Source organism: Pungitius pungitius, chromosome 13, assembly GCF_949316345.1.
Source record: "Pungitius pungitius chromosome 13, fPunPun2.1, whole genome shotgun sequence".
NCBI lineage: Eukaryota > Metazoa > Chordata > Actinopteri > Perciformes > Gasterosteidae > Pungitius > Pungitius pungitius.
The window spans coordinates 9058283-9086054 of NC_084912.1; the positions used below are offsets into that span (position 1 = coordinate 9058283).

Here is a 27772-nt window from a genome sequence, read left to right on the forward strand (position 1 = left end):
TGGGGATCAAAACACAGAGCATGGACAGACGGGAAGGGAGAATGGAGGCCGGAGACCTGCCCTAAGACCTGTCCTGACCATCAAGCGACTGTCAGAAACATCACCAAGCAGACTCGAGATCTGGGGCCGTTTCTGGAATGTGAACAGGAGGAGAAATCTAAACAGACTGATTCAACTGCTTCACTCTTTTCTTTCCCCATTTCAAAACTAAAGTTTGCACTAAATAAGAGACACATTCAGAGATAAGCTGGGAAAACAAAAGCAGTGAAGTCAAATTGTGCAATCGAACCCTTCTCTCAACATTTGCATCATGAATTCTGCTTGCATTTTTGTGAAAGCACTCACAAAAGATGTCCACATCGGGTAAAATTATTCAAAACCACCTTTGTGATAGCTTCCCGGCTCTCTCCAGGATATTTCACCATTTTGACACAAACGAGTTGACAACAATACCAGTGTTGAACCAGGTGTTAAATATTGTGAAAGATCAAGTTTGCGTGTCTGTGTTTTGCAGGGGGCAAGGACAGCATTATGGTTTTCAACAGATTTTGAATGGGTCTTTGCAGGCTGCTGCATGAGCACAAATGCCCACAGTAATGTTAGAAGGCAGATGTGACACTGACACTCCACTCAAGTATCTGGCAACACACACACACACACACACACATTTGTCTTTTACAGTATTTATGTTGCAGGCAAAGGCACCAGCTGGTGAAACCCACTCAACACTCTATTCATGGGAACATGTGACTGTCTAGGGAAGCAGAGGAGAAAGAGGGGCGAGATAGGAAAGAGGCACAGGTGGAAGCACTCGGCTTCAGGCAACTTAAATACAACGTTATCACAGAGCTGAGACGGACTTTCTTCTTTAACCTCTCCCAATCCACTCCCTCCTATCCATTTTCACATTCATAAGAAAGCTTTTTCCCTCTTAAGGTCTGTTACAAACTGGCCAGTGTGGATTAGAAGTGGACTGTACAACTATTCAAGAGTGCCATGAATAGGATTAGTGGAGTAAGTACCTCGATGAGATGTCGCTCTGCCTGCTGAGCTTCTTTTTGCTTTGTGTACATAGCTGGGCCGGCTGTGCGTTCATGCTTTTAGTGCATGTTTGTGCATGTGTGAGGCTCGCAATCTGCCACTCAGCACTGCCTTCATATGGCAGATCGCATCGCCCCAAGCCATGGAGCCATCGGCAAACCGTAGCCTCCATCCTCTAGCTCCCCCCTTTAGGGTAAACACTGTGAGCTCGGTCAGCGCTTTTACCATTATTTGCACGGTAACTACTGTTTGCACAATTAGCTGCGTGACGCAGACTCAGTCGTCTCCATGTTAAGAGCCGTTGAGAGGCAAAGAAATGCTACTAAATTTCCTACATAGCGCCTTTAATATATAATATTTATCTCCACATGATTGCATTTTTAAAATGAACATTGACATACACGCAGATTGTTTTAAGGATGATACACATTTACAGTCAAACGGGACGTAATGTGAGGTAACTGAACTGCTAAATGATCAATTTTCCGTAACCATGGTAATGATAGTTCTCTGCTGATGTGGTGGGGCAAGTGTGTCCCACGATGTACCTCCCAACAGCTGCCAATATAATGATGGTACTCCACAGTTAAGTCAGTGGGGATTGTTTAGAAATGTAACAATTTATCCGCTAATGGGAGGTTTAAGTCAGGTATACCAGATTGAGGGGAAGTGAGTACAACCAAAAGGGAACATGATGCATTTCGTCCAATTGCTTGTTCAATAAGAGAATTATTGTGTTTCAGCAGGTATGAGAATTGTTTGGTTACAGATTGACTTGCTTTGTGGTAGAAGGCATTTATTGTAATATCACAGGTATCAAACTCAAACTCCCTCACTGAACATGACAGCCTTTCTTGAGTCCCAGTTTCAAGTGACATCAAAACGTTGGATGCAACCATGTTACTTTTACTCTGTACTTACTTCAGGACAATTTATTTTTCCTGGTATTATGGATTGAAATGCTCTCCTAAGTGTCCTCGTCAGTGAAAAGAAATGGAATAAGATTATGTAAAAGTTTTTAAAGGAGCATTTCTGCATAACGACCACAACCGAGACATAAATCCACAAGGTAAGTAAATACAAATAAGCAACTGAGAAGAAGCCATGAAGGGATGAGAGCACAAACTCATGTCTCTTCTATGAAGCCGAACCCTGTAGCCATGTGCTGGACAGCAGGACAGATTGCAAATACCAAAACAGAAGCTCCATGACGCTGCTGCCACCTGCAGGCAAAGATCTGCAGAGCAACAACTCAAGAGTCCAGTCCTCTGCCCTGAGGTACACCGAAGGAGTGTGTGCTTCTGTCAGCCATCAAGAATTCTGTCGATACCAAGTACAGACTGTGCATGTCTCCTCCGTTGCTCCAGTAAGTATCATGTCCAATTTTAAAAGAATGGCAACCAAGGTATGTTTTCTGTTCCATATGCTGACAAATGTACTCATGAATACATTTGAAAACATTTTTAGCACAAAGAACACACGTATCTGGAATAGCAGTGATATCTACTTGCTATCCACTGGCCACAACCGTATAGTGATTTGAGAACACAGTGCATGAGATGTTACTGTTGAGTCCTCTGCTGTAATGATATTTGCCTGTACTCACCTGTGTACACCAGCAGAGGGCAGTTAATGACCACTGAAACCATGGCTGCTGTGGGTCCAAAAACAATGTCTAATAGAATAGTCATTTTCATTCATGAAATTACATTTTATGTGCCCTGCAGAAAAACTACAGTCATTTGGAGTGCTGAAATACAGCTGAAATTATAGATCTATAGATGTATAGACATTTCACCTATGCGTTACCTCCACTCAGAATATATATTGTAAAAAGGTTGGCACATAGTCCAAATTAATAAAGTGCATATATAAAAACATTTTATAGCTTGGTAATGACTATACAAATCTTAGCAAAGCAATTAATGGTCAGACTTTCCTTAGATTAATGTTGGTACCAATTTACACCAATTTTATATAGACAGTTAATCATTTCCTCCACAGGAAATTTAAAAAAAAGAGTTGATAGGTCAAGAGAGACACGGTGTAGTGAGGGATTTGTATAGCATGTACAGGAATCCAGGAGGGAAAGAAAATGAGTTAATGGGGGTAAAGAAATTGGCTTTGCTGTGGTATAATATAAGCAAAGGAATAAATATAGGACTCAAGCCAAGTCTCTCCTCCACTTTGTATTACAGCTACGCAAACACACCTTCTCTTCTATTGTTCTCAGCTTTTATCCCCTGTGAGAGCTACTGCTGCATTCCCTTTTGATAAAGCTACCATATGGAGGATGAGGAAGGCGACGCACCCAAGGGAGTCAAGAGTGACAACTAAATAGTGAGAGAAAGGCAAGAGGAATAGATCACTGGGCCATGAGGTCTACAAATAACCCACAGGGGTTTTATGACCAGGTGGCAAAGTCAGCCAAGGCTGACGTCGGAAAAAGAGCAGCAGCAGATCACATGCTGCTACCTGCTCCTCCTGCGAGGCATAAAAAGCTCCCTGATATTCCTTAAGTGCGCATGTCGATATGGACTCCTGCCACCATCTTTCTCCACTCCTGTTTTACATCTTATCATCGAACACAGGAGCTCTTCAATTCCTCTGAAGCCAGCGTCTCTCTCTCTCTCTCCGTCACACACCCAACCCTCTCGGATGCTCGACTGCTGTTCGTCCGCTCGCTCTCCCTCTCGCTGGCAGTCTGAAGGCAAGCGGCAGGTGTTTTGTGACTCGGAGATCAGAGCGGCTCCGAGAGACGGAGCCCGTCTGAGACAGGCTGCCTGTGTGGGAGGAGGGACAAATCTACGCTTTCAAATTTCAGGGTCTGTCTTCTTCTCCGCAACTGGAGAGAGCGCTTATCCCACCCCCGGAACACAGTCGCAGCAGTTCAATAGCAGTGGGCGTGTCCAATCCGTTTCATATGTTCATGTATTTGACTATGTGAGTAGGTGAGGAGCTTTTTTTTCTTATCAAGAGTCACGTGAGCTACTTGCTGCCGAGTTGAGGTAGAGAGAGAAGCAGTGTGGGTGCACACATGTAATGACTGATATGACAAAAGGAAGAAGACAAGTGAGTGGGGGCGGGGGGTAAAGAAAGTTTTTTTTTGTCACATCCATTCATGCCCACAAAATATGCAGATAACACAAAAATAGATTTTGCACTGATTAAATCTGCAGCCCCCTCCCCCCACTCTGACATAAAACTGGTTAGAGTGGTGCAGACTTGACACAGTACAGCTATCCTCTCCTCTCACTTCCACTGTCCTTCCTTAATGTTAGAAACAGATCACCCGCAGACTTCTTCACTGTCCCTCTCTCTCTCTCACCTGCTCCTCGTTTCTCAAAAACCAGCCTGTAAGAGATCTGCAAATGGCCAATTTAAGGAGCCTCTATTTTACCTGCCTTCCACCTGCTCTTTAAATATAAAATAGTCATGGACACAGCGTAGCTTCCAGCTCGTGGGTGGGTGACTAAACATATTTGGTGCAACATTTCCTTCGTATATGAATATTTCTCCTAAAACATTAACCTGGCCTCCTCTGACTCACTTATGTTTGCTATGTATAACGATTTTTGAAAAAGGAGAGAATAAGTTACCAGCCCTTCTACTGACGACAGGAGTCCAGTTCTTTGAGCACCAACTGGTTTAAGAATAGTTAATGAGAAAATGTAAAAGCTCATGTCACGGTTTGGCCTCGCTTCCTGTTTTAGTTTGAAGTTTCATGTCTCTTGTGGTCCTGGGGTAACTTCACTTCCTGCCTTGTCTTGTCTTGTGATTGCGTGATTGTCTCCACCTGTGTCCAATCACCTGCACCTCCCTTGTGTATTTAAGCCCTGTGTGCCTGTTGTCCTTGGTCGCGTCATTGTCTTACGTCATTCGTCGTTGGAGCACGTCTTGTATTTGTTTAGCAATAAAGAGCACTTTGATTGGAGAAACTCTGCGCCTGAGTCCTCACTGCAGCATGCCCCAGCCGAAGTGTGACAGCTCACTTTGTCTGAAACAACCTGCTTCTTTCATTGAATTCAAACCTCCCCCATATCTTCATATACTCATTTACATCATGTTAAGTCACACTATGTTTTAGTGTAATGAAGGCCTGTAACTGTACAGACCTGATCACTTTGGATAATTCCAATGAAGTTTACTTAAACTAAAAGACATCCTCCTCAAACATATTGGAAATAATTGTTTCCTGCAATTCTATTATGGTAGGAAAATAAAATGGAATAGAAAAAATGAAATATGGCGCTGCGGGTGGCCGCGGGATGCAGACAATGTGGTACAACAAAATACAGTTTACGACCCGTCTTTTGACAGCAACCTCGTTTTTAAATCACATGGTGATTAAAAACGTCAGTCTGGTGTATCTGATGAGGACAGCTGCTGGGTTAAACGACCCATCTGTATCTAAATGACATAATCAGTCCTAATAGAACGGGGACGGATCAGTCCCGTTGCTGTCAACCATCAGAGGACAAGAGGTCACCTTGACTCGGATTTAGGCGCAGTGCACCTGACTGGATAGCCACGGTCTTGCTGTGAAGCCGTGTGTACAGTAACGTGTGCGCTTGCTGTATCAGCTTTGTGTAAACTGAGTGTTTTTTGACTTTCAAAAAGCTTAGGGCTACTTTTTGTGCAGAAATGTTGAGGCTGCCAAAGAAAATGAAAGGGTGGGCAGGTATTATTGATGGGAAGGTGTCCGCGGCTTTCACCCTGAGGGGATAATTCATCCAAAAGTGTTGGTGCTCTGTAATACAGAGTCAACAAACGGGCGTTTGGAGGGACAGCCCTCATAGGCCACGTCAATCCCACACATGTGCCGCCAGGGTCCCAAATCTATACAGCTTCCAACTCAAATACCAAACTTCTTTGTTCTAGTTTCATTTTTATGAATATTGCCAACTTCTAGACAGCCTCTCCGTTTGCACTCATGTAACATGAGCCCCATTCGATCCCCACTAAGAGCACTAATAGCGGCTTTGATCATGACAAGTGCGGCACTTTCACCGCACTCCTATAATCACCAGCCCTCCTAATGTAATCCCTCACTCCTCTTTACGCCTCCCAGCTTTCCTAAGGAGCGCTCTCCGTCTCTCCAGCAGGGCTGTCGCTGAACTTTCCACCTCTCTCAATTTCCTCTAGCTAGGCGTATTAGGGGCTGTCTGATGACACTGGTATGATGGGTTGGTGTGCGTGTGTGTGTGTGTGCGTCTGTATGAGGGTAAGAGAATCTGAAACAGAGTTCCTGGATAGTGAAGCAATGGAAAATTGTTTCACTCTGTGTGGCTGCGTCCCCCCTCCGCCCCCCCCCCCCCCAATGCGGGCAGGGAGCCACAGTGATGAACACCTGGTACACTCTGCAGCATTTAGACAGACCCGACAATATAGACACGAGCGCTCACTACACGTTCCCTGAGTGAAAAATGATGTGAAGAGTTGTATTGATCGGTTGCTTAACTTGTTGCCTGTGGGCAAGCGGCTTGTCTCTCCTCCATCGTTGCAAACTGTTACGTCAGACGCAGAGGGCGCACAGGTGGGAGGGATGCTAATGTGGCCAATTGTGCGTTGTCTTGCCGAGTGTGCACCCGAATGTGTGTTTTTGTTTAAATGAACAGCAACCGAAACAAGTAGCCCAACTTGGCTAAATTCACACCATCACCCAAAGGCTCATGGGAAATCAGTGGGAGGACAGGTATGGATCGGTGACAGTTGGAGGAGGAGGAGGAGGTGGGCGGGTCGGAGTCACTCTCTAACACACTTAAACGCTCTCATTCTCTCTGCTCTGGGATTCGTTCTCTTCTTCTCTTCAAAACAACTGGACCCGTTGTGAGTGGTCATCTTCTTTTGAGAGGTGCACATTTGACAGTTACACGTCTCTCTGAACACCCAAACTGATCCCTTTCTGTATGTCGCTGGCTAAACTGCTCTGGCTGGTGGACAACTTTAACAGTGACCACAAGGTTTTCAAAGTGTTGCAGGGGTCAAAATAAATCTCAATGCAAGATTTGCAAATTGGAACATAATTTCAAAAGCATCAGCCTTTTTTTTTTGGAGGGGAAAAAAGTGAAACTAGAATGTAATGAATGTATAATGGTAAATGTGTCAGTGAAAGCTCTATTATGTTGGTTGTAGACTAGAATAACTGCTGATGCATTTCATTAAGACATTCTCGCTGACGAGTGCCACAAAAAAAATTCTTTGTTGAATCAATTCAATGTGCTACCGACTGTATGGAACCAGTATTTATGTTGAGACACAGACCGAATGATCAAACCAATCAGACAACACGTAAACATAAGCAGACATTTTATCTGAGCATTATCTCAATCTTGGAAAAGCAGCTAAATTCCAGAAACGCACAGAAAAGCAGCTCAGCTTATTCTCCTTTAATCGGTGGCTGTGACAGGGCAGTGTATTTCATGCTCGGAGACAAACAAACGAACAAACAACACCAAAAAGGTCTCTGCGAACCGTGCAAGTGGTAATGAAAACGTGTCTGCTTGTTTGTGCATACGAGCGTATCCGTGTATTCAAACACAACCACAAGGCACTGGTCTTCTTTTTTTGTTGCCATAACAAAAAACACAAACAAATCTTAGATGCGAGATGTTTTTTTGAGACAGTTATTTATCATCGTCAGTGCAACCCTTGATTTCTTTTTAATAAATATGGCACACCAATGATTATTTGTGGTTTACAGTGTCAATCACAACATGACATAAACAGGTAACACCAAATATCATTGACTCAAACAATGCTAAGGAATGATTAAGAATTCAAAAACTGTTGTCTTTGACAAGGTCAATATATCGAGTTGAGTTTGACGAATTTTTTTTTATCAATTGCTGCTTTACTGTATAGTGTTTAGATTTATCTGCTATTCTCATATATTCGTATAATACCTTTCTGCATTAGTCTTTCACCGTTTTCTTCTGAAATATGGAAAGTGTGCTCCTCTCCCCTGCTGCTTGGCCTCTTTTATTCTGCACGGGTGACAGAAAAGTGGAAGCAACATGAGGTGAGACCAGCAGGGTAGCAGAGGAGAAAACGCTCTCCAGGCTTCACAACTTTCCTTTATCTATTAAATATAGAGTGGCTGAATTAAATGGAGCCATGTTGCCCCTTGCTCCCAATTCACTTAAGTTTTCTGGCTGAAGCCCTCTGCAGAGCCATTTACAGTCCACAGCTCTTCAAAAAGAACTTTAACCATCCAGCTAAAATAAGATTCTTTGGGTTTTTCTTCTCTTATGTTCATTTATCCATTCCCCTCTAATCAACCCATCTCTGCCAACCAATTTTGTCTAACACACCCACCATCTCTGACTCACTTTTTTTTTCTCCCGTCCTTATCTTTCTGCTTCTAAAGTCTCGACACACCGTTTGGAGGGGGGGGGGGGTCAAGGACAAGGACAGAGAGACAGAGAGAGAGACAGAGAGACAGAGCGTGAGAGAGAGAGAGAGAGACAAAAAGCAACAGTGAGGGCAAAAAAAATGGGAGGGCGGGAAAGCTGTTAGTGAGAGAGGCGTAGGACGATCCAATTCAGAGTCGGCACATGATAAAACAAAGGAGCAAAATAATGAAACGATCAATTCTGCTGCGGATAACAGGCTCTCCTGTTTCCCATTTCATTTTTAAAGTCTTTAACGTATGCAAATACATTTTGTCTATTTGTCTCTGCAGGAAAAGGTAGGAATTCTGGTCTTGATCCCGATTTGGCAGCTAATAAGAAAGGTCACACACACAGGCACAAACAACCTCAGAGGATGCTTTACTTCAGTTGATTAACCAACCTCGGCATTAGCAACGCTAGAGGACAGTACGATGTCCTCATGGAGAAACAAAATAGCGTGACGGTCTACAATTGACGATGGAGGAGTAGCGCGGTCACTGCAGTGCAGAGGTGTCATGTTGGTGTAAGCGATGCCCTCGGGGAGAGGACCACGCCATGGCTGCAGCACAGATGGACTTGGACGGGTTGCCACGATATTTGGAGCAGATATTCGTGGATGTCAGATGAAGAATAAGACTTCAGTCACTTCTCTTTTCTTTTACGCTAGCATGAGATGAATATTTCTAATGTTTTATACTTATAACTATTTAATGGATTGCGTGGAAATGTGCTTCCACACATTCATGTCCCCCTCAGGCAGACTCTGTGCCCCTTTTAAGGCAGATTCTATTAGGCTATTCTTAAGTAGTGCTTTACCCAAAATGTAACCGAACTAGGAGTAACATAACTTGCCATTAATATAACTGATATATTTTGCACCAAAAGCTTGAAAAGAAGGCCTTTTCCAGTAGACAATTCTGAAAAAGTATAAGTTTTCATATTCATGAAAAAATTGAAAATTCATTATGGTCAAAATATTTTTTTTTAATTACTACCGTGTGACAATAGTCTCACCTGGTTGCAAATAGACACTATAAACGTCATCATAGGGACAACATTTTGATACGTCCAATACTTTGGTTAATGACCAAATACCCACAGAGCTAATGGCACTTCCATCTATCCATCACAATCTCCCAAATCAGAGCCCAAACGGATCTCTGATCCCAACAGTCAGTCAGTGGCAATTCATGTGTGTTTCTTTGGGTGTTTATGTGTGTATGCATGGTCATTTAATCCAGAATAAAGTATTATTTGCTGTATCTCTCGCAGAGGATGAGTTATATCCTCACAGGAATGGACAGACGCTCTCTGTATGCAGCATGCGGTTGTGTGCTCCTCTATTTTGGTGTCACAAATATTAAAAATGAAAAAAAGGCAGGAGAGAAGGGGCAGAAGTATGATCTTTGAGCACAAAGTCCCTTCTGCCACCTAGCCTACTTGGAGTGTGGGATCTAGTTTCTCAGACTTGGTGTTCTTGTTGTTTTGAGATCAACGTTTCCTGCACACCGACTCCAAAGCAAAGCCCACTGTAGTGCAGCGTAGGAGGAAGTGGAGCTTCTACATGTGACAAAATGACCCGCTGTGCCTCCCCATGTGTGCATGTACAGTAGGCGTTCTCAAAGCTACTTATTGATAGGGATGCACCGATGTTGGATATCAGATACGGACTCAATTAGTCGGGTTGAGCATTGGTGAAATCATTCAGGTAAATCTTTTCAATTCAGTACTATAATACTGACGCATTATTAATTATCTTAATGGTATATAACCTTTCAGTAATTCATGTGTACATTTTGTCTTGCTAGGTTGTCAAGCCTGAATTTACCTCAAACACATCAAGGAATAATCCTTCTGCAGCGTGTTATTAAAACACTGATATCTGACCTGGTTTTGGCAAAAACATAAAGCGAAGGTTTGGTTTAAGGACTGAAATCAGACAAAAAATGCATTCCTACTTACAAGTATATATCTATAGTCTTTCCTTTCTTGAATTTGTTCATGTTAAAAATGATTATTAGAATGATTACGAGGGGGTTTTATGCAAATACCACAGCCTACACGGGCTGATGCTGGAGCAGATCCCAGGCAAGTATCTCTGAGAGGAACGAGTGAGAGGCTCCAGCGGGGATTCGTACGTTCTGGGCTGCTAGTGTCTGATGCCTTGGAGACGAGCTGCTTAGAGGGAAGGACAGGGGTGGTTTATAAATTGAAGCATTATTTTTGCTTCAGCTCAATGTCCTCTTTGATTTCCATAAACCTCCACAGTAAAGAGTATTTTAAGAGGAAATGAAAGTTTGGCCATTCAGTACCCTGATAATGGAGTGTGAAATGTTATAATCCTATTATCACTATAAACCTGTAGTCTCTATCGAATGTTTTATTAATTTCAGTAAAATCCCCTCTTGATATTTTCATTTTTCATCCCTTCACTAGCCGCAGACAGATCTCAGCTTTCTGATGCCCCAGAGAACTGGAAGCCGTTGCAACAGCCCAGCAGGTGTTCAATGACAGAGCCAACGTGCCTCCAAGCTTTTGGCTGCAGCTGCAGGGCTCAAAGCAGACGCCGCTCTTCTGTTTTGTTGTTTTTTTTGTCGGATTCAGCCCGCTGTTCAGATGGGCATTGCGGATGTCGCGCCTCCACCCCCCACGTCGTGGAGCAGCTCAAATCAAAGCCCAGGTGACTGCGACTGCAGAGCGTTTATTATTTACGTCGGGTTTGTTTGGGCACAGACGGGCCCGCTGTCCCGTTGTTTACATTGCTTCCTCACTTGTCACACAAGGTTAATTGTTGAGACGACCTTTGTCCAAGCGAACGCCTCAGAGGCAGAGACAAGTCTGCGAACACCATTGGTGCGGAGAGGACATAAATACACACCTGCGTTGGCTCAGGGAGCCGAGAGTGTAATCTCACGGTTTGTTATGGAGCCATGAAATGCCCAATAGATGGAATTAGATTGTTTGAAGAGTCGGCCAGTCAAATATTAAACATGGCTGGATTTCTGCCCTCTGTTGAACTTTTGTATATTGGATGATGTTCTTGATATAAGGCTGAATGCACAGTCATTATTGATAAAACCATGAAGGCCTTGTGGCCGTCAAAGAAACAACCTTGAATAATTAAACTAAATACAAATCCTTGATATTCAAATATAGAGAGAAAAACATTCGGACACCTCACAAAATACTATAACAGTGGCTTTCAGGAGGAATATTACAACTTAAGTCACTTTAATCATCTACCCATGCGTTTAACACAACAGTCCTCACCTGAGTCTCAGAGACAGTGAATTCATTCGGTTTAATAATTGGATTGCAACCGCTGCCTCTTGTGTTCGGGTTATTAGATAAATACAGTATATGGAGAGCAGCATACACAAAGGCATTTTTGTCAGCTACAATCTGTTAAGACCTCAAGTTTGTTATAAAGGGCCAGAGTACCAAGTTCAGTTGAGGCAAAAAATTGGGCTTGATTTGAAAAAGTAAACCGGCTTCATTCTGCTGAACACACAGCAGACATGGACAAACAAAATAATAACACATATAAAAGCCCTAAAAAAAACATCCAGCTGCTATCCAGGATTCAAACACACACACACAAAACAAACTTAAATAAGCAGTTAAAACTCAAACTAAACTGAGATGATGTTGCCGGTAGAATCCAGGATGTCCGACCAAAGTAAATGCACCAAAGTCTAATCAATGCAGCAGGAAGGAGGGGTAGGTGTTGGTGCTACTGCATGCTTTGTGTTTGAGGTGCAGATTCCAGGAGTCGACACAGTCACAGACCCAAAAAATACGTTTTCAAACTTTATTCACTCCTTCCCTGTTCCTGTTGTCAAAAGATATTTAATGTCAATTTCAATAGTACTTTCTGTGATTCCACTGCAGAGTGAACTGGTAAAAAGTGGGATTTATCTGAAAGGTCAGCGAGTTACTCTATGTGAGTGACAGGTCACTCCCTGACATTTCACATAAGTCCCACCGTTAATCGGTCATCGTCATTTTCATTAACTTTTCACTGTCGGTGATCACATGAATACAAATGAATAAGCATAATATAAAATAACGAATAATGAAGCAAAATGTCCACTGCGTAGCTGTGATCCCAATAATTAAACTATCAAAATTCACCATGAATTGCGTTGCCAGATTCATTTCTTTGATTGGCTTGCACCTCTGGCCTCTCGCACAGATACGCTGGCCGACCTGCTCATTGTGGCTCCAGAGTTGTCTCTAGTCTACCTTCTCTGTGCTCATTTCACAGTAGTCATAAGGAGGGAAGTAAGTAAAGATAATTGGTTCATATACACAAGAGGAAACCCTCAGGCAGTCTGGGTAGGCCTATCGCACACACACACACACACACACACATGCAAAAACACCTACACAGACACACAGACAAGATACACACACCGTTTACAGGTGGTTCATTAAGGTGCTTAAGTGAGTGAGGAGAATGGGGGAATGGAGAGAGGCTACAGTCATTAACAGCTACAGGCAGGTGGCATGGCGCAGTCTGGGAGAGAGAGAGCATCTAATGACAGTGAAAAGGGGAAAGTGTCAGCGGAAAGGAGTCGGACAAGATTACTCTTTTCAGTAATATCATTTTGCCTCCGGGGACCACACGACTTGCAGCTATGAAATTTGGATAAGCTCTATACGTGTGTGAATGTGTCAGTGTTTATGTCTTGTGTGCCGTGTGTGTGCCATGTGTGTGTGTGTGTGTGTGTGTGAAGCATGACAAATCATTGCTCCCCTTCTATTTGAGTGTGGGGGAAGCTGAGAGAAGGAGAGACCCCTAGATGTCTGATGCAAACCGCAGCTGGCAGCGGGCGATAAGACAAACAGGCTCCTCCATCAGGACGCAGCTGAATGGGAACAGAGGAGGAGGAAATGGGCGGAGAGGAGAGGGTGGGGAGTGAAAGGCAGAGAAATGTCAGTTTTATAAGAGAGAATACGTTCCTATGTGTCCACGCACGCGTCTGTGTGTTTGAGTCCATGTGGGCGAGTGTTCAAGATTTCATACTGTGCCATTAGCCATTTTTTCCCCACCGTTTTCAAACTTTTAAGTGCTATACTCAAAATGCCAAACTTTAGCAATGTCACAAAAACCCCAAAACAATGACTGAAAAAAAAAAAAAAACTGAAGTCCCTATTCGTAAGAAACAATTTGCGCATGAGTCACAGCTAGCGGACTTGATAATGAGCACAGGTTATATGTACTGACCAGTGAGAAACAGCTTTGGCTGCAAAAGGTCGGGAGAAAGTACAATGCATAAAGTTTATATGAAGTTCAGCTTGGCCTCTCGCTTCATTTGTTGTCCTCGTGGAGGTGCCAAGTGATTATATGAGCCAAGATGGACGTGCATTCAAAATAGCTGTCAGACAACCGTTAACGTGTTTTCATTATGATAAAAGGTGAGCTCTCCGGCTGCTGGAGGGAGGGGATTACGCTGGAGAGGCATGAATCTTTCTCCGCTGTAAAATTTGACCTACAAAAACAATCAAAACACGCTTGTACAACCTGCTATCTCAGAGTGCAACAGAGCGTATCACTTGCCTCCATAATACAATCTGTAAGTGCTACCACTTGAGTGAGTTGACTGGAAACCTATACTTTGACACCATTGACACAGCGCGGCCTTCCTGGGCTTTCTGTGTCGGCTGATGGAGAGCGCCACAGAGGCAGAGGGATTATTCTCATAGTATTCCTTTTCATCGCAGCCACAATGCAGGTCACATATTCATCAGGGAAAAGAGGGAATGGAAAAAGAGGGGGAGGAGGATTTCCAAATGACGACCTCCACTTTGACTAACAAATGAGACAAAAGGTGACCTCAGCATTACAGAGGACCCTCAAATCCGTGAGACACATTTCATTAGTGTAGCAGAGGAGAGCGCTGTCCAGCGGCACTTTAATCCTCTCTTTCCTCACTCATTCTTTCATACTGGCCATCGGGACAGTGGGAGCGGCTCCATCGATTCCCTGCTGCACCCACGCATTAGAAGTGAGAAGGTACGAGATCCTGCTTGCACCTTCCAAAGAATGCGTCACCGTTTTTTTTTGTGACCATCACTGCTCATGCTTACTTCTCCAATACACTTAATGTTAAAAACCATTGTTGCCGCAAAACAAATTAAATTCATCAACCTCTTTTGGGCCGTGTATATTGTCCATGTTTTCCTGGGAGAGATTCCAGGGAAACACATGTTTTAAAGGATGAAAAAATCCAATAGTACGACAGTAGGGCCACACTTTAGAGTCAAGTACCAATCATCGCTTATTAAAGCAGAATAGCAGTGCAGTCGTCATCGTTCTATTCTATCTTTAGACCGCCTGTCTAACTCAAAGCTGAAGTGAAGAGCAGCGCAGAGGATTGTTTAAGGAGCGGGATGGAGACAGACACATGGAGAGATCAATTCATGTCGACTGCTACAACAGCAAAGTAGGCGAAGCAGACTTGTGAAAAAGGAACACAAACCTGTCTGTTTTTCTCTTCCTGTCTCTGTTGAAAGCATACCACCCACACACTCATATATATACACACACACACACACACACACACACACACACACACAATATGTCAATGGCTTTCCTCTGTGTGTTCCTGGTTACTGTCTAGATTAAAACATAAAAGAAAGCAGAAGATGGGGAAACCGAGGATCAGGAAAGGCACAGATTTCCTTCTGTTGCAGGTCGAGCACGGTGTGTTTGTGACACACATGCAAAAAATACATGCAGTCACTTAAGAGACTGAACACATCAAGGTTCTACGTATCTGGTGTAAGGAGGCCATTAACAACAGTGCAAGGTGATAAAAACACGTTTATGTCATCTAGTCGTCTCCAAATCCCCCAAATCGAACATTTAGGGGAAAACAATAAAAACTCTGCCAATAAAATGTGACATTTCCATAGTGTCCGGTACCAGGTATAATCTCTCACTGGTAAAAATATCTAGAGGTTGCTGTACAAAAATCAAAATTATCGTTAGCTTTTAGACTTTGTGTTCAATCTTGAATTCACTTTGCTGTGATGACATCATGGGGTTGTTGACAGTAAACTTCAACAAGTGTGATGTAGCAACGCTATTGGTGTGTTGCATATGATGATATCAGACAAAGGATTCTATTCATTCCATTTTATTATTTCTTTCGTGTAATGGATAGGAACTTTCAAGTAATTCCTGCCAATAACCATCCACATCCCTTCTACCCTGGATAATAGTGCGTTTCGCAAAATGAAAGAGGTGCTAAAAATAAAATGCTGACATAAAGGCAGACTAAGCAGCAGGCAAGTGGTGACAGAGGTCCTTTTCTAGCTGCTTGGAGGTGCTGACAGAGAGCAGCTGTAGTATTATGGTTCTGAATCAACAGGCCATCGGACTCACCTCCAGTGTGTGCACATCTACTGTGTCTCACTTGACTGGCACAAAGAAACTAATACTCACTTGATGGATAGTGCCTTAGTTCGTACGACCTTCCTGGAAAGTGTGTTAGGGTTATAAGATATAAAATGAAAAGAAACAAGGATAATGGGGCCTTCCAAGTTTGGCCCGTTATTATATTTGTGTTCCACAATTGACACAGAAGGTTGTATCTGAGCTTATTAAATTGCTGTTGCCCCTAGTCTATGTGTACGAGCAGTGTGTTTTTGTCGCATTAACTGCATGTTAGAGGTTTTATTCTTTTTGATCGGAACTTCCGAGTTCAGAGACAAAAAGGATCTGGCGACTAGTTGCTGTCATATTACAATCACTATAACCGAGGGACAAGAGAGAAGGTCTCTAGAAAACCTCTGTGGTCCTCTCTTTATAGCTCTGTCTCTTATTTACACTCACTCACACACATGCTTCTCACAAGACTTTTTCTTTTTTCTTTTCCCACTGTGGCAATAAGTCCAAGTTCATTCGATGCACTTTCGTCTCTGGACACCAAAGCAGTCTCACAGTAGTGGGGTGTTTTCAGCGGGCTGTCGGTCGGGGTCTTGGACTTCCTGACAGCACGGTCTTTCTGTCGCCTCAGTCCAATGCTCAACCAGCTTCAGGTAATTATATATTAGAAACTATTAAGAGCTTAGGATGGGCAGGCATACACAGTGTAGAGATATACACGGTAGATGCTGTTGTATTTTATAAGACACACAAAAGATGAAAGCTGACTGTAAATGCTTTTCTCTGCATTTGATTTGTTCGGCAAATCAATGCATCATGCATTAATCATGCGTGACCAAGCGTGATATAGAGCTGTGACTCATAGCTTCACAGAGTGTCTATGTAAATAATATTGCATGTGATTATGAAGGCTTAAAGTAGCATCTGTCTGAAGGTTATTTCTTTTCCAACCACAAGATGTTTGCTTCCAATAAGAGTGAATTAAGGGAAAGCATAAGGCACGATCCGATGCACATTCACAGAAAGTCATTAAGAGGGGTAATGATTATTAACGAGGGCAGTATCAAATTCATGCACTGAAATATGAGCCTGTAGTTGTTTCCTTACTGCGTGATCATGACTGAGAGGCTCTGCTGGATTTTGGCATCAAAGCAGACTTTACGGTGAATAATGGCGCTCCTGACTCACAAAGCAGGTTGAGCACAGTTTGGGTATTGAGCCAGTTAATTACACTTTCAATTTGATGTGAGTTATGGCTGTAGAAAGTTTCCCCGTTTCACATTAGAGGGTAAAAACATTAAGTGTCAGATTATATTAGCTGGAGCTATAATTCTGTACAATAAATAACTGCCAAAAGGCCAACATTAGTTACCGTGTAAGTACACAACGTACGATGTTAAGTTTGTTAGGTAACCATTCTGTAACGTGCCGTTTTCCTCTCTGGTGAAACAACCTCATACTTTGATCCATTTCACACCACTACAGTTTGAACTTATAAATGAATTAGATCGTAGCTTGGACCTCTCTTTGTTGGAGCAGTATCCTTGTGCAAGCTGTGCAAAAGCAAGAAGGCCACACCTGGTATTTGTCAGCTATGTATTAAATCCAAATCAAATGGTATGATTATGTTGCTCATTACATTTTTTTTAATTAGGTTGTCGCTACAAGATGTAAACATTAACGGCTGCTAAACTGTAGTGTTTCAACCTCAGTGGATCCAACCAAGGATGCAGAAGGCAATGCTTAACTCAATTTCCTATTATGATTATCAGTTGATTAAACACTTTCAGACCAACTGCAAAAGCATTTTGATTCTACCTTATCTCTGTGTCTCTCTCGGGCCTCGCTCTACTCTGTACATTAAGGTGGTCCACCTTGGATAGCAATGGCTGTGCTCCAGGTCAGCAACTATACCCTCGCTGTCATGACTGTCACTCCACCAATCAATCAAACCCGTGTGGGAGTCTTATTCCATGCGTGTGTTCGCTTGTTGATTAGCAGACTCCATTGGCTTTTTATAAGATGCTGCTGCCTGGCCGCGGTGGCTGAGGAGAAGCACTTATCGAACGTCAGGTTGCTGTGTGAGTAATCAGGTTTACCGGTGCCAGAGGGAGGTGGCCCGAGGAATCGAGGAAGGGGGGGGGGGGTTCAAGTCCCACAGCCATCAAGTAAACATCCAGAGCAAGCAGAATACATTGGAGATGATTAAAGCCAATGGATTTTCGAGTACACAGATATGTTGTTGGACTTTTAGCGTCTGTGTGCAGTTTGGCGCGGCGGCCTCGAGGGCGTACAGGCTGCTTCAACAATCGAGTCAAGGCACAATGGCAAAAACTCCATGAAGCACAAATCTAAATCCCCAGCTCAGCGTTTCATTGTTCGACTGTAACCCTCTCTCACACAATTGCAGTACCTTGAACCATAAGGTAGCCTCCAAAATGGTACAGGACCTGGGTCCTCCCCCCTTGACCCACCGTGCATATTAAGCTGGTTGAGGATTTGGCTGACTTCAGCATCTCTCCTGGGAGAGATGAGGTCTGAGCTGTCAGCAAGTGTCACCTCTGACAACCTGGCCCCAGGCTGACAAAAGAGCAGTAATGAAGGAAAGCATTTTGAGGGACACAGCAAGGGCAGCAAGGCCTGTCGGCGAGCCAATGATACAGGTAAATGTGTCGTTCAACGACACAAGTCAGTATTGATTGGAAAAGTCTAGGAGGTACTTGTATCATTTGTTTAACTTTTACACACATATTACTGTAGAAAATAATCAAAGCAAACTGTGGTTGATGGATGTCGATTTTGCTTTGGATAAAAAGCTTTCTTTCAAATCAATAAGAAAAGGAATTAAACATTGTACTCTAAACCCGTTCAGTGTCTACAGTGCAGGTAAAACTCCCCAGACATTGGACTCACACTGCAGGAAAACTATGGCGTGGTCAGGCCATCAGTCAGTCTGTCCATCGAGCGATGTTCACTTTGTTCTGATGGTAGTCTGACAGATATTGACCAGGCGTTGCCCACTGCGCTTTCCTCTCCAACGGCGTGTGCGTGTGTTAATGCATGCGTGTGTGTGGTAAGGGTGGATTTGCGCGCTCGTAGGTTATCGACTAGATGTGCTGCAAAGTTTTTTCGGAGCTGATTGATTGTAAGACCAGCTGCAGTGTTCTCCTGCACGGTCATCCCCCTGCGCCCAAATACTGTGTGTGTGCTCACGCCTCTGTGTGTGTTGTGTGAGTGCATGACAGATTTTGCCTTTGAAATGCAAACCCCAGGCTTCCACTAATCACCTCCACCTCCTCATCCCTCCCTGCTGTGCTGTCAATCCCAGTTACGTTTTTAACGGATGGAGTAAATGGTCTCAGCAGGCCAGATCTCACCAAAATGATCTTGTCTTATTCTGTTTTTCTATTTAATTGTTGAGGAAACTTTACTTGAATTATCACCAAAGAATTAATGTCAATTGGGCTTGAGGGGCTTAAGAAGAAGTAGACGCTGCAAAACAAAAAATGTGGAGAGGTCATAAGGATTCAGTCTTAATTGGGAAAGTTTTAACTGTACTTTGGCAGCGGCTGTTGGCCATGCTTCATGCAGTCAGAAGACGAAGACATTTGCACGCTATGGAAATGTCTGAGAAGTTAAATGTACAATACACGTGTGAGGTATTTTGGGAGTTTCCATATTCAGGCCCTCAACCGTCGAAAGAAAAGCAAAAGTTATCTCAAAAAGGGAAACATGAGACTTCAACATGAATATAATAGCATTAACGGAGACATGGCTAATGTCTTCATGTTGGTGCCATCTCTAAATGATTCACACGCACGATGCAGGGCATCACATTCTTAAAATCAGACATGTATGGCACCATTTGATTCAAACTTTTCTACACATGTAACAATTGAGTAAAGGAGTACGGCTGCGGCACACACGTCATTTCGATGGCAGTCACGCCTGCCCTTTAGTCATCCTCTACACACATGTTTACAGCTTCACACACACAACACACGCACAGCCGCAGTGATCCCCCCCGTCTTCAATCAGATGTGCAACCTGATAACCTCTGATGACAAAGAACTCTCTCTTACATGCACAAACACACACACACATTCATTGAGTTAAAGTGCACAAAAAGGAGTACAGGGTTGCGACCTCCATAGTATTAAACAAAAAATTTTTTTGCTATCTGCTAGTCTCCCCTCGTCCACATACTGATGAGCTCCTATCTGATGGAGAATGACTAATGGCAAAAAAAAAAAATCTTCCTGTAATGCGGGAAGATTGACAGAACAGCAACGTGAGAGAGAGAGAGAGAGAGAGAGAGAGAGAGAGAGAGACACACTATGAATGACACGGGGCTTCGTCACAATCTCAGGCAGTCGATCAATTGATTGTTGATGAATATCTGACAGGGAAATACATCAGATTGAGGATTAGAAAAATAAAAGCTTCTTGTACATTTGTCAAATAAATATGAATCCAATCTGTTTAAATGTACGTTGCACACTGCCCCAGTACGCCATCTTTTCCAAAGAAAATGAGGCTTCTCCCGCCTTCCTTTGTTTTCTTTCTTCATCGTCTCCCCTCTTTTCCCTGCAGGCATTTGTAAACGTTTGTGTTTCCAGTGAAGGGGAGGAGACAGGCCGAGGGGAGAGGTGAGCAGGGTTTCTTTTAATTAACAATCTCCCAGCTCCTCCGTAGACTTAGTCAAAGATTAAAACTCGTTAGGCTCGACACTGGTTCCCAGGCCCATTAGGCTACCAAGTCCCACCGTGGCCTCAAAGAGTCAAAGAGGATGGACGATGGAAAGATTAAAAAGTGAAGTTAATGACAAAAGTGGAGCGGCAGGATGAACAAGTGCGTGGAAAATGAGTCCCTGAAGACACTCTATTAGACTGAATTATATATATGACATTATGATGTAATCTGATCTGGGAGAGTGAGAACATTTGAGGGTGAGGAGTGCAATAGAGTGAGAGTGTGCAGCTTAAGTGGGGGACTGTCAGTCAAAATATACAGAAATGTGGTCGAAGGAAGAATAAATGGCAAATTAGATACCATGAACTCCTTTATTTTTACATGCAAACATCCACTATACCAAAGCACATATTTGAATGTCAGGGAGAACTCTGGTCTCAGGATGCAGCACCTACATCATGACAGGTCAGATGGTACTGGAGGAGCTTTTATAATAGTTTAAACACCTACATAAATTCTTCAGACTCACTCATCTTCCATCCCTTTCTCCTTTAACCCTCTCCTTCCCTCCCGTCTTTCTTCATTATTTCCTTCCCACAGTGAAAGCCGATGTGGCAGATAACTGGACCACTCCGAGCATCCCTACGTGTGGAATCCGCTCATTCTACATCCACAGGTCTGGCACTTCCCCGGGGAACCCAGAGAGGATCCCTGACAAGGCAGTTTGTGTCACATAAGTGACGGCCCATCAGATGACACATTAAATCAAGTCTTTTAATTAGGACCGCTGGCTGTAATAAGACTGTCATGCCGAGAAGGTGACTCCAGGCTGAACTCCCTCTGTCGGGCTGGATTATGAAAGCAATCTCAGCCCTGGGATCGTTTCGGTCGAGCAATTGTAATTTCACCATGGCGGGGAGGGGGGTGGGGGGGGTCAATCAGGTGGTTGGTGTGTGTGTGTGTGTGTGTGTGTGTGTGTGTGTGTGTGCGCCCACCCAACCGGCTACTGTAATGCCTTTGACTTAAACACCTTTACCCTCTCTTGCGACTATCTTTGTTGTGTCCGACCCCCACAGGGCGTGGGGCTGAATAACAGAACTTTAAAATTGCTCGTTAAGAGCTGTTTGTGGGTCTCATAATGTATATAAGAGACATCAATGGTTGGTTTGTGGAACGTTTTTGAGCGACGAATTCACTGTCTTCATTTTGGACCATGGCCGTTGGGTGATTAGTTCTGTATATATATTTGGAATGAGGAAGAGTGACACAGAGACGCTGTGTAGTGCTTTGGTAGCGGCAGCGACCTGTCAATCACAGTAAACCCTCCCTAAAGCCCACCCCACTATGTTATGTTGGACTCTAAAAGGAAACATCATTTACGAATTGATCATCGGGGGGCAGACAAATACTATTAATTAAGGTACTTAATCAAGTGAAATGTGATTTTTCTGTTGATTCTATAACAATTTGACTTAAATAAATAAATCTTTTAAAGCGATTGTGATTATCCCTCTACCGTACAGCCATTCTAACGTGCAACGTTAACCATCAATTATAGGTTCACAAAATGAACATAAAATACAAGAAACAAGGGTTTGGATGTTCGGATATCATCTGACAGATACTTCCGAACTTGAAGGGAAAATATAACATGTTGAAACAAGTGTGAGTGCCGTGATAAAGCAAAGACCAAAAGAGCTCCAAAGTTTAGATGTAATATTTCAAAACACCAACATGAGATCATTCATGTTGTTCCTCACAGAACAAAGCCATTGTTGGCAGATGGGTTGGCAACCCAAACGGATTTAGCCTTTAGACAATATTCTGGACTCTGAGCGAAGAAAAGGAAGCGTCACATGGTTGAGGTGATAGCAGCATATGCATATGTATCGAGAAGCCATTGTGTGTGTGTGTGTGTGTGTGTGTTCAGGTGATACATTTCCTCTTGAGTTTGGCTCGTGAGGTGCAAGAGGAGATTACTGCACCACGCTTCTATAATTACCTCTCATCTCGCTCAGCCGGTGCTCTTCAACGCAATGGGGAACGCCAAGCTACACACACACACACACACACACAGTGTGCGCACTTACAGTACAATGTAGCAGGCAGAGGGGGAGTTATTTCTAGAGGGTTACATTTCACTCAAATGGTGATAGGAGACCACCCACACTACCTTGAAGCAACACAGGTCAGCTTTGCTTTGCTTTCAGCACACACACACACACACACAAAGTAAGAAGAGTGACTCACCTATAGCTGTCCTTCCCACACAAGAGAACCCATTTAAAAAAAATCTATTCTCACAAGTCATGCACCCAAATAAAACTAGCCTACACTTTTACTGGGGATTATGCAGAAAATCTCCTGCTCGCTCTCTTGGTCTCACACACACACCCACACTATGCCACCAGTATATTAAAAATGCAATGACCAGCAGATTTGGCTGCACCACATCTTCATTACACTGACTGTTATTGGAAGAACCAGCCTTAATAACATGCAAACCGTCAGACAAAGGGAGTTTTGGAGTGGACAGAGCTTTAAAAAGATTATTCAACCAAGCATTTCAAAGCTTTGGAAAAGTAATTAAAAACTTCACGGGTAATTCTTGGTCCCTCTCCCCCCCTCTAAAACTATTCAAAAAGCAATATGACTTCTTGTGGACAGTCAAACACGGGGGACCTCTTCAAAAAGCTGGCCTGAAGAGAGGGCAGGAGAGGAGCAACCTTAGACAGAAACGATGATTCTTCCAATGAGTTGAGATTTACATTCACCTGCTTCACTCTCATTTACTAAACCTCCGTAACGCATCTCGCTCTCAACGTTTGCATCGCACGCTAATCTGCAGCTGATTACAGAGCCAAAAAGGGTAAAGTTGTTGAGAAAGCTTTGTTGAAAAAATTCCAGCTAGTGAAGTGTGTTAGAAGCACTGCAAAGCTCTGTGTTAGTCAACGCATGTCAACACAACTTATAATCCCCATATTGAGTAATAAAGCTTTTGAATTCATCTGAATTCTGATTCTTATTTTCTCGTCAAGCTGCTGCTGCCTCTGAGCTCACCCACACACACACACACACATGCACAACTATCCAAAGATAAACCCACAAGACAGACACATAGGTCTGTCACACATACATGGTTTCACAGAGACACTTTGCAATCTTTTCTTAATTTAGGAGCCATTCAATTTGTGACAGAGGGCTGTTTAGCTGCTAATGCGTGGCCTTGAACAAATGAGATTAGTGTTCCTGTGGCGCCCGAGGAACACAGCTGTGTGGACAGGCACCGTTTCCTCTGAAGGCCTCAGATGTCTTCGGGGGGAATTGAAGCCAGTGTTTTCTTAAAGAAGCTGGCACTTTGCATGCAAACAGGGCTCACGTGATCAGGGGAGCGCTTTGAGCTGTGATGTTTGTGAGAGGCTGTGGTGTCAGGGAAACACCTCAAGAGAGTGCTGGGCTCACATGCAGAGCACACATTAAAGCATGTTACACTGGGACGATCTGCTTTTCCACTCAATCCACAGAGAGGACACCAACAAGTGAAGGTGCACACACACACATACAAGTGTCTTGTAGACAATTAGCAGCTCTTTTTTTCAAACTACAAGCCCAGGCTTTGGAAGACAAATCTCCCAGCGATAACGAACCAAAGCAGAGGAATCTGCCCCCGGAAATGAGGCTGTTACCTGCCCCGAAACGATTTACAACACAGCAGTAGTAAGGTGGTCTCCCACAGCTGAGCAGGGCCAGCAAAAAGCACACTTTGGTCTCAACATTCATCCAACAACACGCCGCACGTCATGCAGCAACACTCACATGCGACAATGACAAGACAAGATTCAATGTGTTTTCTAACTCACGGTTAAATAACCATTCGTTGTTTACCCAAAAGAGGCTTGGAGAACATGTTTTAACTCCCACTACTTTTTGTAACACCGCGATTGCATTAATAAAACAGCACTTAGCTGGTTTACCACGGAAGAAGTATAGCTGTTAGAAAGATTACTTAAACTTGCACTATAAATAAACTCGATAAACGGAATGTGATATTTTGTATGTGTATGTTTCGTCTGGCCATGAGATGAACGACAAACAGGTTGAAGAATTTCTTGAAGCCACTTGAAGTATGTAATAACACATTGAATCTCTCTTTTTGCAGACACTCACAACATGCAGCGCAGTTTGTCTCTCCGTACTCACCCGTCAGCTGGTCATAGGATCCGTCCAGCTCTCTGGAGTCAGACAAGCTTTGGTCTCGGTTCTTCTTAGCCTTCATTTTCCCCCCTTTGTGCGCCGGAATGTGCCACCGCCTCCGTAGAAAAATAGGGATTTTTTTTGTCTTCCTTGTAAGCCTTCACGTGCGATGCCTTCGAGCACACTGCCGTTAAGAAGTCATGACGGCTTTGCCATCGATACACACAAAGAGAGAGAGAGAGTCGTTGTGTGTGCGCTCTCGGCATCCAGGAGCCGACTGAACCAAGCGCGCTTGTGGTCGGCACTCTCACGTCGGCGCGCGCCAAAGCACACGGCTCAGCGCACACGCACGGAGACACCCCCACAAACACACACACACACACACACACACACACACACACACACACACACACACACACACACACACAGGGTGGAAGAGAAAGACACACAGGAAGGAAAACTTGTGTTGGTTTTGGAGACTTCTCACGGAGATGACAACAAAAAGTACACCTGGCGACAACATGAACGTGACAACGATGAGTTCCCGATCAGTGTCCACAAAGGAATGCGCAGTGGCTTTGAAACGAGAGGGGAACTATCATGAATGACTGAATAATTCATGGGTCGTTAAAGGGCGACTAACTAAAAATGTCAAATGAAATTAGCTAGCAGCGCCAAACAATGTTCAGATTAAGAAAGACACCGACTCAGCCACGATGACACCGTTAAAGATTGCTTTGTGCGACTCACTGATTCACAGCAAATCGGGAACAACTCATAGGGAAACCGGTTGTTTGGCTGATACAGTTACTAAGTAAGTTCAAAAATATCTGTATCAGAAAAACAACCCGTTTCCCCAAAATATTCATCAATGCCCATCTCGCTCCATTCATGCAGAATCCCAGTGAGTTGGTCATCAGCTCGCCACTCAGCCATTTTACACAAAATCCCCTCCTGATGTTCTCCACAGAGTCAAAGCCGAATCGGATGTGTAGAAAGACATCATCAGAAGCAACAAGCAGCACGCCGCTGCTGCCAGCCAGGGGTTCTGACTACATGTGATCTATAAATACTCACTGGCTCTGGGAAGCCTCGCGTCTATCCCTTTCCTCTTCTCCCTCAGTGTCTTTTCCTCTCTTAAGCTCCTGCTTGCTTACAGAATGCCATTAGGTTACAAGCTGTCAGCCAATCTGTCTTTGATGTCATATTTTCGTACATTATATCAGCATTTGAATCATCCCATCCCTCTAGCCTTCCATTTATTGGTTTCTCTCAAGTACGCACGATTGAGATGGTAACTGTGGTGAAGTTAACTTTTGCCTCCGGCTGAATGAGGAGTGTAAACTGCAGAATGCGCTCAGTCCTCAGTCCTGATCTCTCAGGAAATCAATTGACATCTGAATGAGATTGGAGTCACAAACACAACGGCTGCAAGACCTTGTCTTCAGAGGGCGCTGCCTTACGCGTCATATCTGCACAAACTCAACTAACCAGTCAAGTGTGCATTTGTCACACGTTGGCCTTGACCTGCCTTTTCCAACATTTACTTCTCCAACATTGCGAGTTAACGTCCAAGGGCAACACTGCTAATGTTGAATCTAATACACCTTTATTTCAAGTGTGACATCATTCTCAATTAAATATCTAAATTAGATTGTTCATAGCACTTTAACTAACCTCTCTAGTGTAATATTTGTAGACTGTGGTCAACAGTTTTATCAAAATATGGCAATTATTGCCACTTGCCTGATGGCCCCATCTATAGTCTCATTACCATTTAGGTGCCTTGTACATGGCCGGTTTATCAGTGGTTGTTTACATTTTAAGTTTAGAGGCACCAAAACACCCTGGAAAAGGAGTTAAGGTCATGAGGAGTTGTACATTCCTCCAGCTAAGCTTCATTTGAGGCCTGCATGCTGCCAATACACCGAGGGAGGTCCACAATCATCACAAGGCCTGCTTTTCTGTCATCTAATACCAACAAATAATACACAGATAAGGGCGATTGGATTTCTGTGTGTGTTAAATGAAACGAGACAAGAAAAGATGGATTCTAGGAGGAGGACTGTGCAACAATGAAGGATGGGGGACCTCGGGAGATCGATTCATGGCGAGTTAGAGGGGATTCAGCAAGTCATAGCCAAAATAAAGACATTCTGTGACTGCGGGGTCAGGACTTCTAGACCAACCTAATTGTGGACGTGCACGCGTCCATAGCCGTTGAAACAAGCGCGTCTCCGGCTCACCGCAGTGAGCCGGAGACGCGCTTGTTTCAACCCAGCACGGACGAGCAGAGACACGGCGCGGTGCCAGCTGGCTGAGCCGCTGCTGTTTGTTAGCGGGGTGTCGTTTGCATACATTTTTTCATCATCAGAAATAAATCAAGGGTCAAGAAATGGTTACTTTTGAATGCCTCTGATCAAAGATCAAAATTGACCTCTTCCATGAAAAAAAAAAGATTAGTTTTGTGAATGCTCCGTGAACTCCCACAACAGTATTATATTCTCACTGATTTGACAGCGTTGGCCTATAGTCAGCAGTGACTCAGATTTTCTCTCTGGAACATGTCTACCCATGCTGGTATTTGCTATTCATAGTAAGCTTCTCTCATCTCATAAGTGAACATTAAAAAACTGACTTGCCAGTGTGTGTGTGTGTGTGTGTGTGTGTGTGTGAGCCTAGCAGCACATTGGAAGTTTGAAAATTTAAATCAAGCCTGAAGTCATTTAATCCGCGTCTACCCACGGAGCTTCAGCCCTATAACCGGATTAATTACACCCATTCAAAAGCTCGAACAGGGACTCGGACATACAGGTTATATTGTTTGGGTCTGCCAGCTATTGATTGAATCTTAGTGTCGGAAAGCGGGAAGGGGTAAGAATGGAGGTTAGTCCCTTGGCAGCTCCCTTATGAACCAAACAGCACTATGAATATTAATGGGACAAACTCCAGGGTTCCACAAACCAAGGTGTGTGTGTGTGTCTGTGCACTGAAATCATAGTTAAAGTGTTGCCAACCAAAATTTTATTTTGCATGCACTAGCAAAATCATGTAG

At 43.6% G+C, this 27772-nt stretch overlaps 1 protein-coding gene across 2 annotated transcripts in view; it reads right to left on the minus strand.

The window, feature by feature from the left end:
* LOC119214315 (Kv channel-interacting protein 2) overlaps positions 1 to 25032 on the minus strand; it is a 60680-nt gene extending 35648 nt beyond the window's left edge. For both annotated transcript variants that reach the window (XM_037466009.2, XM_037466003.2), the window contains exon 1: positions 24724 to 25032. In XM_037466009.2, the coding sequence (XP_037321906.1) occupies positions 24724 to 24799 (76 nt within the window). In that variant the 5' untranslated portion in view covers positions 24800 to 25032. The remainder of the gene's footprint in view (positions 1 to 24723) is intronic.
* Positions 25033 to 27772: the final 2740 nt, after the last annotated feature.